We start from the raw sequence: 17,696 nt of genomic DNA on the forward strand, positions 1-17,696 counted from the left end.
TAGGGTCCTGACCATTAACTGTTCCATCTTTTCCTTTAAGTTAGCAGATGTACTCAGGAATAATTACAAGTGTTGTTTATAATTAAACATGTAAAGCAGCAAGAAGTAGCATTCTTACACAAAGGATGTAGGCTGTGGAAAGTAAATGAGAGACAGATGGTAAATTATCCTGCAAACCCTAGGCCTCTGCCATTTATTAGTATTTATTTATTTTGAATGATGAACAACAAACGAGGTTAAATTACATAATGGTTGGAATGAATTAACACATTGTTTTCCTTTAAGGATTTAGACTACTTTGCCATCACCATCCTCTCTCGTGATAAATATATATTATAAATTGTCAGGTCCTTCTCCTGGTAACACTGATTTTTGCTGAAAGCCTAAAACAACTCCAAGTGAAAATGAAAGACTGGGAGCAAAAAGTAACTTCTTCTAGCAAGCTTAACCAAGATGCTTTCCACAATGGGACTCAACAGAACACAACAAAATTTGAGACTTTTAAACACTACAGGTCTACAACGACATTTGCAAGTAAGTATTATGATTTTATCCACACACTGCTAATATTTAGAAAGCATTAATTTGCTAGTATTTCCTAATACTTCTTTGATACTTTATTATGTGAGAAAAGCTTCCTTCTCGAAAGAAAAAATCAAAAATTCACAAGTTTGAGCTCAGATTCAATCAAAACATATGTCTGAGCTAGAACAGCTAATTCACTAGGGAACCAATTTCTTATTAATACATTATCAGTGGGACACCATGGAAGGCCTCCTGATAATTAATAAGTTCCAAGGGAAAATAAATGAATAATAAATCTCCACAGCATTCCCTTCTACTACTGAAATAAGAATCTCTGTCAAAGGTCTCCTCTCTTCTTATGTCTGAGCTGCTGGTACCTCTCTCCGTGTGGTGTTTCAACTGTCTTCTTGCTTGGGGTGGGGAAGGGTGAATTGTAGAGCTGGTTGAAAAACATGTTTCATGAAAAATTTTGAAAATTTCATAAATCATTTTTGTTCTGCAGGTTGTAAAAAGGAATGACTTTTCATTTATTTGATGATTGGTGAAAAATATTGATACTCTTTTGGGCAGGGGGTTCCCTTTTCCTCACCATTTCCCCCCTCCTCCTTTCTCTCCTTTTTCTAGTTTGCAACTGAAGGGAGAGAAAGGAAGGGAAGAAAAGCCAAAAAAACAAAATTCTCATTTCTCTGAAAAACAATTTTTGACAAAAATCAATTTTTTATAAATGTTGTGTGGGGGGGGGTTGTTTGTTTGAAGTCATTTTTTATGAAAAATTTAAACCTGTTCGAGTGAGCTGATTCTGTTTTCTTTGAAACCGTTTAATATCTTATATATATACACACAAACACACACATACATATACACACACACACACCATGGAGCTGGAGTGTGCCTTTCACCCTGAGTAGGGGCTGATACATAGATACTCCACGGTGCTCATCCTGTTTGAGGGATGTAGACATCCTTGCAGCGTCTGCTTACTCCTATGTATTCTTATAAGGTCTAGATAGCCCACGCATTAGTAAAAAAAACCCTGGCACTCCCCTTATGCCCATGCATAAACACAGTCCAATTCACAATCTAGTCCTTATTGTTAGTTTTATTGTAATTGTCATAGTTCTTTTGTTAGATGAAAAGACTAAGTTCATATCAGATGCTCTGCATTTAAGTCTTTGTTTATACATAAATGCATGTGTTGCAGCTCAGATGTGAGGTAGTATAAAAAAGCAAATTCTGCCCATTTTTATACCCCAGTGAGATTACATTGATGTAACTGCAGGCAAAATAATCCCATATGCCTGTGCTAGAGCACAGAACAATTGATTGTTCCCAACATCCACAGTCCTAGGCAGGTTTCTGCCATGTGGTATGCTGGCTTGAGCCCTGAAGTTATTTCCATCCAAATACTGTGTGAGATTATCTGTCACTTTATTTCTCCATATAAAGCAAGAATGTACTAGCTACAGAAACCTCATATGAAGCACTATGTTGTGGGGTTTTTTGGCTAATAAATTCATGTTTTGCTTCAAGGACATTAGCTTCTGGATTTAGCCACTAGCTTTTTATTTGTAGTGCTCTCTTTTTAAACTTAAATTAATACACTCCCTTAGGCTAAAATATTGTGTCGATTTTGCTAGGATTCTCCTTTGAAGTTCTGGTTTAGATGATGCTGAAAATGTTCTTTTTCTAAGTAAGATCAAACATTGTTTTGTTTTGTTTTTTTTAAACGGAGGGGGGAATGTGTGTTGCAGTTTTAGAGGCACAGTTCCTAATTATAACTCATAAGGCCAGAATCTGATGTATGCAAGTAATGTCTTGTTCCATAAGTAGTCTTACTGAAATCAGTCAGCTTACCTGCTGAGTAAAATACTTATCCATGTAAGGAAGTGTGGCAGAATTCATTCCTTAGCGAATAGGGGCTGAACCCTGCACCCTTCCCTATTCAAACAAACTGCCCTGAAAATGAACATTTTGCCTCAGTAAAAACTGGGTAGATCCTACGTTTTCTAGAAGGTACATTTCAAAACAGCATGTAAATAGAATGGCAGAATACATAGCATGAGCAAGCCCTGCAAGTAATTACCCAGGATTCAGGGGCGTGGGGGGGGAGGGGGGCTGGTACAGCCCATGCTACTGCGACTTTACTACTACAGTACCTGAGCTAGCTAGATTAAAAGTTACTTGGGTATGTCTACACGAGCTGCAATCAGACCCTGTGATTACAGTACAGACACATCCTAAAGGTACGTCTACACTGCAAGTGAAGGGGTGATTGCAGCATGGGTAGGCATACCCATATTAGCTTTAATCTAGTTAGTACAGGTAACAATAATAATGTAGATGTGGTGGCACAGGCTTTAGTTCAGGTTAACAACCAGAGTATGTACTTAGGGTCCCTGGAGGGCTTGTACTCTGATTATTGGAGCATACGAATGTCTGTGCCACCATGTCCATATTGCTATTGCCATCCATTCTAGCTAGATTAAAGCCAACACAAATATGCCTACCTGTACCACAATCACCCCTTCAGTTCCCGTGCAGACATACCCATAAAATGGAAACAGCAGAGATTCTGGCCGGCATAATGAAAGACTACTTTAAGTATTTCAAAAATTCTGTCAAGGAACTAATTTTTCTTGTTATTCATCTGGGACAGTTCATGCCTGGCCATGAATTTTACAAAAACTATAAAATTTGTTATTTTAAAATACTGACTAGACGTCATTTTAAGAGTGAACTGAATAGTCTTAGTTTTAATATGCATTATTTTAAAAGAAAGAAAAAAGGCTTAAAAAATACAGACCAAATCCTACTAACCTTCCTCACACCAATAGACTCAATGACTAAACTCCATTAGGCCAGATTCTGCCAACCTTACTCCACAAGTAACCCCACTGAAAGTGAATAATCCTATTAATTTCAATGGGGCTACTTGTGGAATAAGGTAATACTCAACATGAGTAACAGTGGCAGAATCTGGCCCACTACACTGAGTGGGATCTGTCCCAGAATCTGCTATTTTATAAAATGCATGCAAGAGGATGGATAGGGAATTGTTATTTTTTTTGAGGGCCACCTCATGAAATGCCATAATTTATTACAATAGTTGTGTTTTCTCCGTACTTTTTACCATCTTTATACAGTTTGAATGCTAACAAGAGTGTGTACCTCCTACTGGGTTACAATAAAATTAAATTCAGGAATCAAGTTAAAGAAAAATATACAATTTTGGTATTGTCAGGCACGGGTAAAATTAAGCTGATTAAAAAAAAGGAAAAGGACCCTTAAAATATCTAGCTCTGGAGCTTGTTCTCTAGTACTGCAGTTAATTTCTACCAGTTAGACTTGTTTGCTCTAACATATGGATACTAAATTACTTATATTTTGCTATCTGAGATGCGAATATATGATCTCAGAGCAAGCAGATTCTAAAGTGGGTGAAAACAATACAATCTAGAGAAAAGGAAAAAAACTATCCCCAGCAAGGGTTTTGGTCCTTACTGTTCTACATCTTTTCCTCTCATCTTAGCAACAGTACATATAGCAGCCAATCAGACGACACTTCCTCTAGCTCTAACGTCAGACTCGGAGGTTACTATAGTGCACTGACCGACAGTAACCGTGAGAGAGGAAAAAGACAGTTCATGCGGCACCTCTACCGCAGTGCACCTGCTATGATGAGGACAGGCTTTTTCTAACTCCTCTAGGAAGGATTAGCCAGTAATTTAGGGCAAGTCCTATTTTTGATCATTTGGATCTCAGAATGTCACCAAGAGTGAAATCTTTCCGGGACATTACACAAAACACAGAAAAATGTATGTTTTGTTCAATTCAATATGTCTGAATGAATTTGTAACAGCACCCAAGAAAGAATTAGAGAAACCTAGTCCTTTGAAATCTATTTTGGCATTTTGACAGTGACTTAAGTCACCTGTGTTTTCCATCTTCTTATTTAAAGAACAACATTTACACGATATATGTATCTTTTAGCTGAAATGTAGGTATCTAAAAATCTCGAATGACATTATCTCAGAATGTGATAATATTTATTAAAAATTAAAATAGCTTAACAGCTTAACAAAAATTCTACCTGTCCCCAGACACCATGAGCCAAATTTGATTAAATTGGCCACTTGTCTAAAAGCTTCTCCCATGCAGGGAGAGGATCTTGTTTTGCTTGATAATTTTAAGGTCAAACACATTGCAGTCTTGTAAATTTCTCTTGGACCAACTGTTTTCACAGGGATTGCTGAAAAATGAAAAAAAAGCCAGAAATTAATGATCACGTATTTTACAGAGCATGGGTGTCTGTATTGCTATTAACCAAGTCAATACAAATAGAGTTTTTAGAAAAATTACATTTTGACTGGCTAGAACCCATTTCTTAATAGGTTACTATAGAGCAAATTTTACCAGCCCCTGCATTCTAACTTGGTGCAAATGAGTCATTACAACACTGAAAACAGTGAAGGAGAAAAATAAATTTCCAACTAAAACGTTGCCTAATTAATTGTGAATATGGACAAGTATTAGAAAAAGTAAAACTTGAGTTATTTCGGATTTCTGAGAAGCAAATGATCACTCTCTCCTTTGAGGATATCCTGGACTTATGTTGGAATGATATTTCCATCGGATATTAAATTAAGTCAAAGGTGTCTTGAAGTGTAGATAGGTGTCCATTTTTAGTGCATATATAAAACCAAATAAAGTAAAGATGCATGTGTTTGTCAAGGGTCAGAGGGCAAAATAGCATTTTCATCCCCGTGATGTGGTGTCCATACCTCACACTAGCCAAGAAAGTATGGGCTTAAACCTATGGGCAGTGGAAGTCCCGCCCCTCACACTGTGCAGGGCATGCTCCAACTGCTGCCTCAGTATAAAAGGGAGCAGCCCAGCTCATTCTAGGCTGACCACCGAGGAAGAATACTTCGTAGAGGCTCCTGCCTAGGAGCTGCTTCAGCACTTGACAGCAGGAACCAGAGATCCCAAGGACTGGAGCAGAGACCTGGTGCCTATAACTGGCCAACTGGAGTCAGAATCCCAGGGAGCTATCTACAATGAGGGGCTCGGAGACCCTGACAACGTATGGACCCTGGCTTCAGGAGACAAGGTAGTAAGTGGCCCAGGGAGGCAGTGTGAGTGGTCTCTTCCACCTGAGGAAGATCAGAGTGTTGCAGTAGGATCCCTGCTGATTGGGTGGTGACCACACTTGCCACTGACAGGGCCCTGGGCCAGGACCCAGTGGAGCAGGAGGTGCCCGGGTTCCCCCTTCCCCGGCCATCACCCCTGCTGGATGGCAGCCCTTTATTCTATTATGCCATACAACCCTGATCCCCAGGGCAGCCATATTGACTCAGGCCATTAGGCCGTATAACCCAGAATCCCAAGGGAAGCCATATTGACTCTGGCTATTAAGCAACACAGCCCTGACCCCTAGGGTAGCCATACTGACTCCGGCCACTGGGTCGTGCTGTTCTCAGTCTACGGATAGGTGGGTAGACTGTAACTGCGGTAGTTTCACAACCCCGACCTGTCCTCAAAGCAGACAGGGTGTGCATGCCCCACGACAATCCCCTTTACTGCATGGGGCTAGCCATAATCTGATCCTAGATACATGTATTTTATTAAAGTAAACTAATCTTCTCTTTATGGTGCTTTTAATGAGGAGCATGACAACAGAAGAGTTAACATCTGTTTGAAACCCTGATTTATGGAGGTATAAAAATTTTAATTTCAAATAGCACTAGGCTGAAACTTAGTAGAAGGTCTATTTGCCCTAATATCAATCTTCATTCTTTCATTGGTTAACCTGGGTTTTTCTTTTTCTTTTTTAACTCTAAATTGAGGTATCAGAGTTCGGGGTGGAAATTTATTTCATACCTTATTTTTGTTCAAACTCTAATCAAAATAAGGAGTTGCATGTTAAAAAAAAAAAAATGAAAATTTTGCCTGCAGATAGTCCTCAAACTTTGTGGATTAGGCTTTTGTTATATTGAGAAAATATATTTGACATGGCAGAGGAATTTTTCCTTAAAAGGTGAGTTGGCTCATTGTTCTTAAAAGTGAGGGACATCCAGCATGGGCCTGAACAAATCATAGTGCGTGCACTGTGCACGTTTCCCTCCTCCAGTTCTGCCAACTCACCTCCATTCCAAAATATGTCAACACCTTTACACCAGTCCTGGACCTCAGCTAAGCAGACCGAGTCCCACTTAACTGCATAATAGTTTTGTGATGTGCCCAAGCAGCGGCCAGATTCAAACCATGGAACTCATTTTCACTGGTGGAGAAGAGTAATCAGGATTTTATCCTTGCAGCCTCCAGAGCTGAACTAACTCACTCCACAATCTATATCCTTCAAAACTGAACAGCTATTTCACTGTGAAAATCAGAGACTTTTCTCTATAAACCTTACGGGCAAAACTTCCAAGAGTGCCAAAGTGATTTAGAGGCTGACTAAACTATACTGAAAGTCAGTGGGACTTAGGCTCCCAAGTCATTAAGGTGCTTTTGAAAATCTTACCCTACGCCCTTTTCCAAACCCTGTGCTAATGAAAATACCCACTGAAATGGACAGGTCAGAGGTACCATTTGCTTGATTAAGTATTTGTGTGCCAAATTCATTCCCAGCATAATTCCACTGACTTCAAGGGACTTATGTCAGGGATGAATCTGGCCCAAGGTCACCCCTAGACTATCTCATGATGGATTTCTTAATGGCGCATTCCACTCATTTTAATGAGTCTCTTGCGACAAGCAGCATTTGTCATGTAATTCTTTGTAAATGAAAGTGAGTCCTTCCACAGACATTTAGCCGAACAAAAAAGGGAAAATAAAATTAATAGATATATTAAAGAGATGTTAAAGCTGGGACACAGATCAATACAAGAAACATCCTGACTTAAAGGCAGCCATGGTGTATTTAACTTACCTGTTATTGGCAAGTAATGCAGAGCTGTAGTTCTCACTCGGTCTTATAAAAAGTAGATGATGTTACATGCCATATGGGTTTCACTGTCTGAATAATGTGGCTGAACATAAAACACAATGGCAGCACCATCACAAAATGCCCCTGCTTTTGTTAGTTTGGATCTTAACCTTACCTTTACCATACTGTTTTGGTTGGTTGGTTGGTTAAGACTTTCAACTCCCATACAATCCATTTGCATGGATTTTTCTTGGCAAGAAAACTATATTCTCTCATATATTTGAGCATTCACTGAATGTTAACTGTTTTTCTCATTAAAACCAGGCAGAAAGATAAATCTAGGTAAACAGCAACAAATGTTCTGAGCTAGATAGTAAATGAACACCATCAATTTGAAAAAACTCACTGACATCTAAAAATCTTTTACCTATTGTTGCTATAAGTAACACCTAAGAGTGACTAGAATTCGAAGAGATTTTCTATCCTTTCTAGTTTGTGTATTTGACAGCAGTTTGCAGTTAGTTTCACGGTTTGTTTTTTTAATTAGTCATTTGTACTTCCTGGGCCTGATTTTTTTGCTGCAGGTGAGTTACTTTGCACTATTCTCGTGTAAAAGCAGACTTAAATCCAACATATCTTGCCAGCAAAAGATCTCTCCAGCATGAGGAATCCCAACCAGCATAGCCAGCTACGCGTGGAGTTCATTGTTGCCTCTTTGCCGAGCCGTAGATTATGGGGCTTTGCAATGCATTAGTTTCTCAATGGAGGAGAAACTGGTAACACAGACTCAGGGTATTTTCTCACATAAATTATTTTTAAAATGTATGCAAACTCTGTTTATTTTATTGCACAGAGTTAATTCTATTTTGCAGAAACCCCAGCAAAGAAACCACAGACCTCATATGAAGAAGCAGCTTTTTGGTCAGCATCTTCACTTGAGAGCAGTTAGGCTGTTCAGTTTTTGATCTTCTATTCCCTACTGTTTTTAGCTTGTCCAACGTAATAACTGTTTTAGTTAAGCCAATGCTCTGAGCCTGCCCCTGGTGGAGAGAGGTGGGAACTGGAGGAAGGGGTGTGGCTTGAAGGCCTCTGTGCTCTGGTGATCCCAAGCAAGTCTAATGGACATTGAGACCCATTGGCATCTGGCATAATTTAGAGCAGTTCTGAGGCTGCTCTAAGATATGTCAGGGAAAAAGCAAGTGCAAGCCCAACATCAGGACTGGGGACTAGCAAATGGCCCCTTGTAGCTGCCCTGTACAGAGGTGCACAGAGAAACTAAACCTCTCTTTCACACACCAGCATGACGACATCCCTGTCATGCACTGCTCTTCCCTACTGCTAGCAACAGATGCATACTAGTAACAGCAGCTGCAGAACTGAAACTGAATTGCCAGGAAGCAAGCAAGCGCTCAATAAGGGAAGAAGCAGAAGCAAAAACCTGAGCATGTTTGGTAACAATGCTGTTGGTTTACCCAAAAGGTGCTCTTAAATCTCAGAAGGTGAACAGAAAAACATTTAAAAATTTGAGGCATTTTTAAAAGTAAACATCAGGGTTCAATTAGAAAAATGATTTTTTTAAAAATTGAAAAGAATTCAAGTAGATAGCATCCTTTTAATTTCCATGAAATGCCCTTCCCTGAAATAGTCATCGCTATTAAAAGCTAAATGCAAGGGGTGGTTGGAACATTTTCTACCACAATAGAACCTCTGAGTTACAAACACCAGAGTTACAAACTGACCAGTCAACCACACCCCTCATTTGAAACTGGAAGTACCCAATCAGGCAGCAGAGACAAAAATGTACAGTGTTAAATGTAAACTACTAAAAAATAAAGGGAAAGCAGCATTTTTCTTCTGCATAGTAAACTTTCAGAGCTGTATTAAGTCAATGTTCAGTTGTAAACTTCTGAAAGAACCACCATAACGTTTTGTTCAGAGTTAGGAACATTTCAGAGTTACGAACAACCTCCATTCCCAAGGTGTTCGTAACTCTGAGGTTCTATGGTAAATGAAATTTAATTGAAATATGACATTTTGTCAAATCCAAAATGTTTCACAGGGAAGTATCGGTTTTGTCGAAATTTTTATCCAGGAGGGTTTTTTGGGTGCTCTGTTCATTTCTGACCAGAGAAAGAGAAACTGAATCAAAAAGCTCAGGTTTTGGATCTGAAAAGGGACATTTCAACTCAATTCCATTTTGTGAAAACCTTTGAAAAGGTCTTGTTTTCATTCCAATGAGGAACAAAACAAAATTTGAAACCTCAAAACTTGCTGGAATTGTTGTCTCCCATGTAGCTCTACTAAATACATTAAATAGCTTTCAAAAATTCCTCCCCACTCACCACAGAAGGTAAGAGGAAGTAATGATTTTTTTTTTGGGGGGGGGGGGGGGGATGGAGGAGATGAGATACATTAGGACCCTGGTCCTGCAAACACCTATGCATGTGAGTAACTGTATTCATGTGAACAGTGGGGCAGGGGCTACTCACAGGAATAGGTGTTTGCAGGATCAGAGCTTATGTGATGATGTTCCTTCACCCCAGACATTTCTAGATTATGAAAACTTGGTACATTAGCCAGGTTGGCATGATGGTGCCTGGGAATTCTGTTTATCTGACAACACATTTTATAAAACAATTTTAAGACGAAAGTTTAAACCAATGGATACACACCCACAGACAGGTAGACTTAAATTGAGAACAAGAAGTGTCATATAAAATTTCACTTACCTTTGTCTCTGGTATGGCTCAACAGCACATTTTATTATTTTTGATGAATAGATAATACCTTACCAAAGCACACAACCATACCAATTTACTCTACAGGAAACAATTCCTTGTGGAAATGTAATGACTGCATTTAAGTATATGAAGCTCTCCTTAAAGAGTTCAATATTTTCTCTTGGGTGTATTTCCTTCCAGAAGTGTCTGCTACTGGGAATATTATACATCCTACTTGCCCCTTCAAAGAGACCACTAATCTGAAGAAAAGATAACTTCACTAGAAAATGCAGTGCACCTCATTCTCCTTTCCCTTGCATCTTGTGTAGCCCTTTGCAAAGTGGGTGGAAAATGTTAGTATTCTGATTGGGCAGCATTTTATACCCATATTTCGTAAGTGCAAAAGACCAACAATGGGCAAGGCAAAGGAGAGTCGGGCCCATTAGGACAGTTTCTGAGTCCTAATGGAGATGAGAATATTCACCTACCTCATGGATGCAGTGTAATGACTAATTAATTACCAAATATGTGTACATTGCTTTAAATATGTAAAGCATTATATATATTAGAACTAAGGGTGAAATCCTGGCCCCACTGAAGTTAATGGGAGTTTTGTCATTGACTTCATCGGGACCAGGATTTTACCCTCTGTTTCACTCATCACCTCTGATGTGTTCTGAACAAGTAACCCACAATCTGTTTGTTGACCACAATTTGTTAGGCAGAAATGGAAATACTTCTGTCTTTGAGCTCATGTTGTTAGACTGGGACTTAAGGTCTTGAAGTGGGGGGGAAGAATAATGGAGGCATATCAGATAAAATAAACTGCTGCTGTAGCTGCAGTGGATATAAATACGTTCTGGGATACTTCAGAGCCATATTTAACAACTACTTAGGTGGGAGATTGTAGTAGTAGTTCCTCATTTCAATGAGATATACCATCTGGCCAATAGGCTTACAAACATGGGCCCAGATCTAGCAAAAGTAGCCATGTGGGCAGGCCCTTATATCCACTTGGTTTCCCAAGGACTTCAGTAGCATTCACTATTTGACTTCAACGGCACTCCATATTGGCAGATTCCTTTGTAGGATCAGGGCCCACCAGCTGCACATGGGGTAGGACCATTTGTTCACAATTTACCTCGCAGTACTTCAGCCAAAAGCCTGAGGTGCTGAGAACACCATTTAAGTCAATAGAAGGTGCTCAGCATCTCTCAGGATCTGGCCCTATCAAGAACTACCAACCACATGGGTTCTCTCTCTTTATACATTGTTAGGATGTAAAAAGAATTGATAAAACAGACAAGAGACATGGATGAGCTGACATTTCTACATATTATGGACTAGATTTTCAAACAACACATTTTAAGAGACACATTCTGCCCTCAACTTCGTGTGCCTACTATACCCCTGAAAAACTCACTCCTCGGAAAAAGTTCAAAACCTAACCATTTGCCAGTAAACATGCCTTCTCTTTTGTCCTATACATAGGATAGAAACATATGAAATTGCAGACTAGGCAAATTTGGCAACCCTGTAATACCGTAATTACTTGGACCATGAGATCTAAATTGAATTTGGAACTCTGTCCAAAAATAAATTCTTTGTTATCTGAACAATAAATGCCAGGGGATCATACAGGATTAATAGTTTAGCTAGAATGAATTTTAATCATAGTCTTTATTTCTACTGTTTCAGCCAAACTCCCTGGGCGACTAGAACTGGTTTGTTAGGCCCAGATTGTGCCATTTAGGCACTGGCTGGAGCTGAGAGCAGTTCTGAACTGTACCACCCCATGAGAAACTCTGGGAGGTACTGTGCTTCAGAAGGTACAGCCCCACTCCCAACTCTTCAGTACACAAGGGTGGCATCTATGCTGCAGTCAGGGCCAGATTTACACCTGATGCACGCCCTCTGCCTACAGTGGACTTTAGTGTTTTCTGTAAAAAATGACACTTTTTAACCACTTATCTTTTAGGAACCCCTAGAACACCGGCGCCCCAGGCACGTGCCTAACCGGAAATCCAACCCTGGCTGCAGTGCCTCATTGAATGGCATAGCTCACACTTCCCAGGGCATCTGCCTAGCACCTGAAGGTAGGGAAGGTCCTCTCAGCACACTCTGAGGTGATCTTCACCCCCAAAGTTACCAGCAAAGAGCACTGCCTCGAAAGCAGGGATTGCTACTGTGCTTGTCGCTTGAGCAGGATAAAGAAGGATGGTGGTGAGGAATGCTCCTTGTGTGCATCCTACCTCCTGCTCTCCCATAGCAAAGCCAGAAAAAACAGCCACTTTCGACTTTGTTAAACACATCACTTTATATTTAAGATAGCGAGCTATTTGCATACTTCTACAGATTTATTTTGAACCAGAGAAAACATCAAGAGTCATTGCAATAAGTGGCTGTGAGAATGCCCCAGAACAAACAAACAAACACGGAACGTCTTTTGATGAACCACACTCATTGACTTTGCTTCCCTGTAAACCACACACTACCTCCATTTACCACCACAGGCCATGTGAGAATGTAAAGACCATTTCTCTTGATATTTCTGCTAAAAACATTAGTTTTCCTCACCCTTCTTCCTCCACCATGGTCCTTCCTGGATAGAATATGACAGTTCCTTAAACTCAATGTTCACAGCTGGTCTCCGGGGTAGGTAGGAGAAACGATGGGCTTCTGTTAAAGTGCTGTCCACCTTTTTTAAGTGTCCATTCAACAACCGCACATCTTGGTTATCTGTGCCACTTGAGACCACCTCATCCACTGAAACACACACTGACTTTGGCTCAGCCATAGCAGAAGAACTGTTGACATTCTAGAAAATATGAATAGGAAACAAGAAAACTTTTCAGAAACTCTTCACTGGCAACAAATTTCATCAAACTTCTTCATCTGTTCCAATAATCCAAAAAAAGGTGAAAGGGAACAATTCAGTGGTCTGAGTCCTGCGGCCTGTATCTAGGCAAGTGCATAAAGGAGTAGGAGGCAGCAGTGAAAAGGAGCTGTTTCCCAAAATCTAGCAAGCATGTATGCTGCCATCCAAAGCACACATAAGACTTCCACTAGCACCAGTCACTTTTTTTTTCCTTCTTGAAGACTGCACATTGAATGTAGTAAACACATGATCCATAATTCTGGAGGTAAAAGTCAGCTCAGATTACCAAATTTCCTCGGGAGGGGGCGGGAAAAGGTGTTTTATGCATGCTCATAAGTAACTAAACTAGTCAGAAATCCAGCAATGCCTACAAAATTTCTTCAACCGTTTGACAGTAATGACATGTAATATGAACAGGATAATGTGAAAGAGGATCTAACAAAACCATAGGCACTGAAAAAATAGTGGCTGGCAGCCCAGCAGATCAGCGCCTCCCTCTCTCCACCCAGCACCTTCCGCTCGCCATTGGCCCCATTAATCAACACCTACCCCTACCCGCCAGTGCCTCCCACCTGCCGCGATCAGCTGTTTGGCCGCATGCAGAAATCACTGGGGGGTGGGGGGGAAGGAGTGGGGGCAGAAAGAGGTGGGAGGAGGGGGTGGAACAGGCAGGGCAGGGGTGAGAGCTTGGGGGAAGGGATGGAGTGGAGGCAGAGCAAAGGCATGGGGGGGGGCAAGAGTCAAGCACCCTTTGGGGAACAAAGAAAGTCAGGGCCTATGAACAGAACTAAATTTGTTAACCTCAGTGACCTGTGATGAAAGGTTTAAAAAACTGGGCAAAAAACTTGAGAAAAGAATACTGAAGGGAACCTAATAAGTCTTCAAATATGTTAAGGGCTGTTTTAAAAAGAGGATGGTGATCAATTGTTCTCCATATCCATTGAAGCCAGGACAAGAAGTAATGGCAATAATCTGCAGCAAGGGAGAAACTTTCTAAAGACAAGGGTAGTCAAGTTTTGGAACAGGTTTCCAAGGGAGGTTGTAAAAACTTCCTGTGAGAAGATTTCCACAAACAGGTTGGACAGAGATGGTCTAGGAGGTTTGCTTGATCCTGCCTCCGAGCAGGGGGCATGGATTTGATGACTTCTCAAGGTCACTTCCAGCCCTAGATTTCTATAATTCTATCTTGCAGGGACTACTTGCTGTGAGCAAGGGCCACTCTTTGAGTAAGGATTTGCAGAATTGTAACCTACAGTAAAGTAAGTGGCAGAACCATTTGCCCTGTCTAAGAGACCGTGATCCTTATCTTGTTAATGCCAATGGGCACAGGTTCAAGTCCTACATTTATATTTGTTTTCTTTAACAAAAGGACTGTTACTAATATGCAAATATATTTGTATTGATCAGTTGATAAAAGCAAACAAGCTATTTTTATAATGATACTTATTTACAACTGCGTGTGTCAAACCAGTGGTTTTCAAACTGTGGGTCGCGAACCAGTCCTGGGTCACAGGATGTAAGGCACTGGGTCGTGGCAGCTTTGGTCAGCATTGCCGACCGGGCCATTAAAAGTCCGGTCAGTAGTGCTGCCCGGCTAAGGCAGGCTAGTCCCTACTTGTTCCGACACCGCACTGTGCCCCAGAAGCGGCCAGCAGCAGGTCTGGCTGCTAGGCGGGGGGGCCCCAGGGCGCCGCGCACTGCCCCCACCCCAAGCAACGGCTCCGCACTGGGGCAGGGGCAGCACTTGCAGGCGAGAGCCACACGGAACTTCTTGCACGCCTCCACCTAGGAGCCAGACCTGCTGCTGGCCGCTTCCGGGGCTCAGCACAGTCCGTGGTGCCAGGACAGGCAGGAAGCCTGCCTCTGCACCCTCGCTGCATCGCTGACAGGAGCCGCCAGAAGTAAGCCCGTGCCCCAATCCCCTGCCTCGAGCCCCCCTCCTCAAACTCAGAGCCCCTTCCTGCACCCCAAACCTCTCAGCCCCGGCCCAGCCACAGAGCCTGCACCCCCAGCCCAGAGCTCTGACTCCCTCCCACACTCCAACCCCCTTCCCCAGCTCTGAGCCCCCCCAAACCCAGAGCCCCCTCCTGCACTCCAAACCCCCATCCGCAGCCCCACCCCAGAGCCTGCTCCCCCCCCACACACACACTCCAACCCTCTGCCCCAGCCCTGAGCCCCTCCACACCCCAAACCCCTCACCCCCAGCTCTGTTGGGTCACGGGCATCAACAATTGTCTTCAACTGGGTCACCAGAAAAAAAAAGTTTGAAAACCACTGTTTTAAACTGATGTATGTTTCAATTAATGTGTTTTTGTGTAACAGACAAAGACTCTGCCTGCACCTTCAACCAGATTCCTATGGTTTTATTTTCCAGTTTCTCTGTTGAAGTTTTTAATTGCTTCTGTTTCACAGCAGGCAAAACAATAAACACATTCCCATTCAATGCAGTAAAACTGACCTACATGTCTTGCACTGTGAAATGACTATCTTCTACCAACCAACTTCTCTCCAAATATCTCCCTTTTGTTAAATTCAACCATACGTACACAAAACCCATTAGATAATGAGCTAGAGAGCTTCTATGTTCCTCAGAAAATTTTGTTTGAAGTCATAGGATGCAGTTGTGCAGGACAGAGCATGCTCAGAAAACTGTCTAATCCCCCCCTTTTTATGAGCTCAAGGCAAGAGGTAACTATCGGTCAAACCTTGCTGTGTGTCCCTGACTTCAAATCCATGATGCTATAAATGAAAAATCACTGCCTCCTGCCTAGTTCTAGCCAGCCTATCCTCTGTGAAATGGCACTAACTATGCCACAAGAATAACCCCCAGACCTTGTGTAAATAATTCATGTAAAGAATTTATCTCAATCAAAGACCAAGGTTAACCAGCCACTCCAGTTGCTTAGAAAACACAGGCAATTAAATTACCAAGCTATGGCATCCGTTTATGTCTGCATAAAAATCAAGTGTCCTCCTCTAGATCCCCTCTCTCACGGCACCCAGACAAAACGGTTATAAAGCTACTAACCCACCGCAGGCAGACTCACAGACAAGGAAGGCATCACAGCAACGCTTACTACACATTGGAAGCCATCGACCCGGGTTTTTTGTGGCCTGGGACACTTTTGGAGACGTCCCATGGCCCTCCTCACCCCCTCCCCAAGGCACGCAACGTTGCCTCCCGCCTTAAGAACACCTGCTGAAAGGCACCGCTGGAACTCACCGCCTGGGGATTATCCTGCCTCACCGCGCCGCTTAGGCGGGGGACGCTGCCCTCTCCCTCCTGAGCTGTCCAGGAGCAACCGGGCGGCGTGTGTACCTGGGGGAGGTTTCCTCTCTCTCAGCGTGTGCGTTTTGAAAGACGGGCCGGCTAGAGGGTCGAGCAGCGGGGCCCGAGGTGGGAAGCTCACCCCGCAGCGCCGACCCTGCCGACGGGAGGACAGGCTCTGCGGGGCTCGGGCGAGCCTGGGGAGCTCTGCTCAGCCCGTCGCCCCGCCAGCCCCTCGCGCACCAAACCAGCGCCGCCCCGCCCCGGGGGAGGCTTCTCCTTACCAGAGCGGTGCCCACCGAGAGCGCTGCCATCAGCCAGGCCATGGGCCCGGAGTCGGGCGGGGCGCGCGCGGAGTGTGGGGGGGAGGCAGACTCCAGCCGCAGCCGCGGGAGAAGGTAGCGCGGCGCGAACCGCGAGGCTCGTACGAGTGGCCCCGCCCCGGCAGCTAGTCCCGCCGGATTGGCTGAGCAGGGGAAGGGGGCGGGGCTGGCCTCTTGCAGGGAAACGTGCTCTTGTTTTCCTGCCTCTGGCCGGGCGGGGCGCTGCTCCACCCCGCCCCCCCGCGCGCGCGCCACTGCGCGCTTTATAGCCCCGCCCCCTCGCCCAGTCTGGTCCCTGGCTGCTCTGATTCTCGCCATGCCTGCGTGCAGGGCAGGGAGTTGGGGGCAGCGCCGTGTGAGGGGTGACCCCCAGCAGCCTTGCCCCCTCTAGGTGCAGCACTAGCGGGATGCACAGAGGAAGCTTTCCACTTCCCTCTGCTTCTTGAGCCTGGACTTGGTGGCCAATGTCTAGGCAGCAAAGAAAACGAAGTTCCTTGCCTCCTGGGTTCTCATTGCTGCTATGGGCAAAGTGTATTAGTAACAAGACAGCTTAGCAAGTGGAGAGCTTTGTATTGTAATGGCACGGGAGAGCCATGATTCCATATTCTTGTGCCATGCATAGGTGTTGGAACCAGGGGTGCTGCAGTACCCCCCCCCCCCGGCTTGAAGTGGTTTCCATCATACGTAGGGTTTACAGTTTGGTTCGGTGGCTCTCGACACACCCACTGTACAAATTGTTCCAGCATCCTTGTGGCCATAGGGTATGGATGCATTATCAGTGGTTACTGGTGATAAGTTATAAAGCACTGCAACTTCTTACTACATCAGCACAAGATGCAGAGGAGTCAAGAACTGAAAAATTGATTAATCTTGGTGTCACCCCTGTAAAGTAAGGAAGTAAGTTTGGCTGGGGGGCTGGGGCTGGAGACCACACAGTCAGAGGCAGGGTTGGAATCTGTGAGTAATTCCTGTGTGGGTGCTGATGCTGAACAGACTGTCATAGTGTGCCACAAATGCAGCTGGAAAGGTTCTGTCACCAATGCCAGGGGTTCTA

The 17,696-nt window shown here is 43.3% G+C and overlaps 1 protein-coding gene across 1 annotated transcript in view; it reads right to left on the minus strand.

Annotated features, from left to right (window-relative positions):
* Positions 1 to 16,718, minus strand: part of ABCG1 (ATP binding cassette subfamily G member 1) — a 78,994-nt gene extending 62,276 nt beyond the window's left edge. Inside the window, exons 1-2 of the mRNA XM_077807236.1 lie at positions 16,604 to 16,718; positions 12,751 to 12,991 (exon numbers count right to left, since the gene is read on the minus strand). Of these exons, the coding sequence (XP_077663362.1) occupies positions 12,751 to 12,991; positions 16,604 to 16,645 (283 nt within the window). The 5' untranslated portion in view covers positions 16,646 to 16,718. The remainder of the gene's footprint in view (positions 1 to 12,750; positions 12,992 to 16,603) is intronic.
* Positions 16,719 to 17,696: the final 978 nt, after the last annotated feature.

The sequence above is a fragment of the Eretmochelys imbricata genome, chromosome 1 (genome assembly GCF_965152235.1).
Source record: "Eretmochelys imbricata isolate rEreImb1 chromosome 1, rEreImb1.hap1, whole genome shotgun sequence".
Lineage (NCBI taxonomy): Eukaryota > Metazoa > Chordata > Testudines > Cheloniidae > Eretmochelys > Eretmochelys imbricata.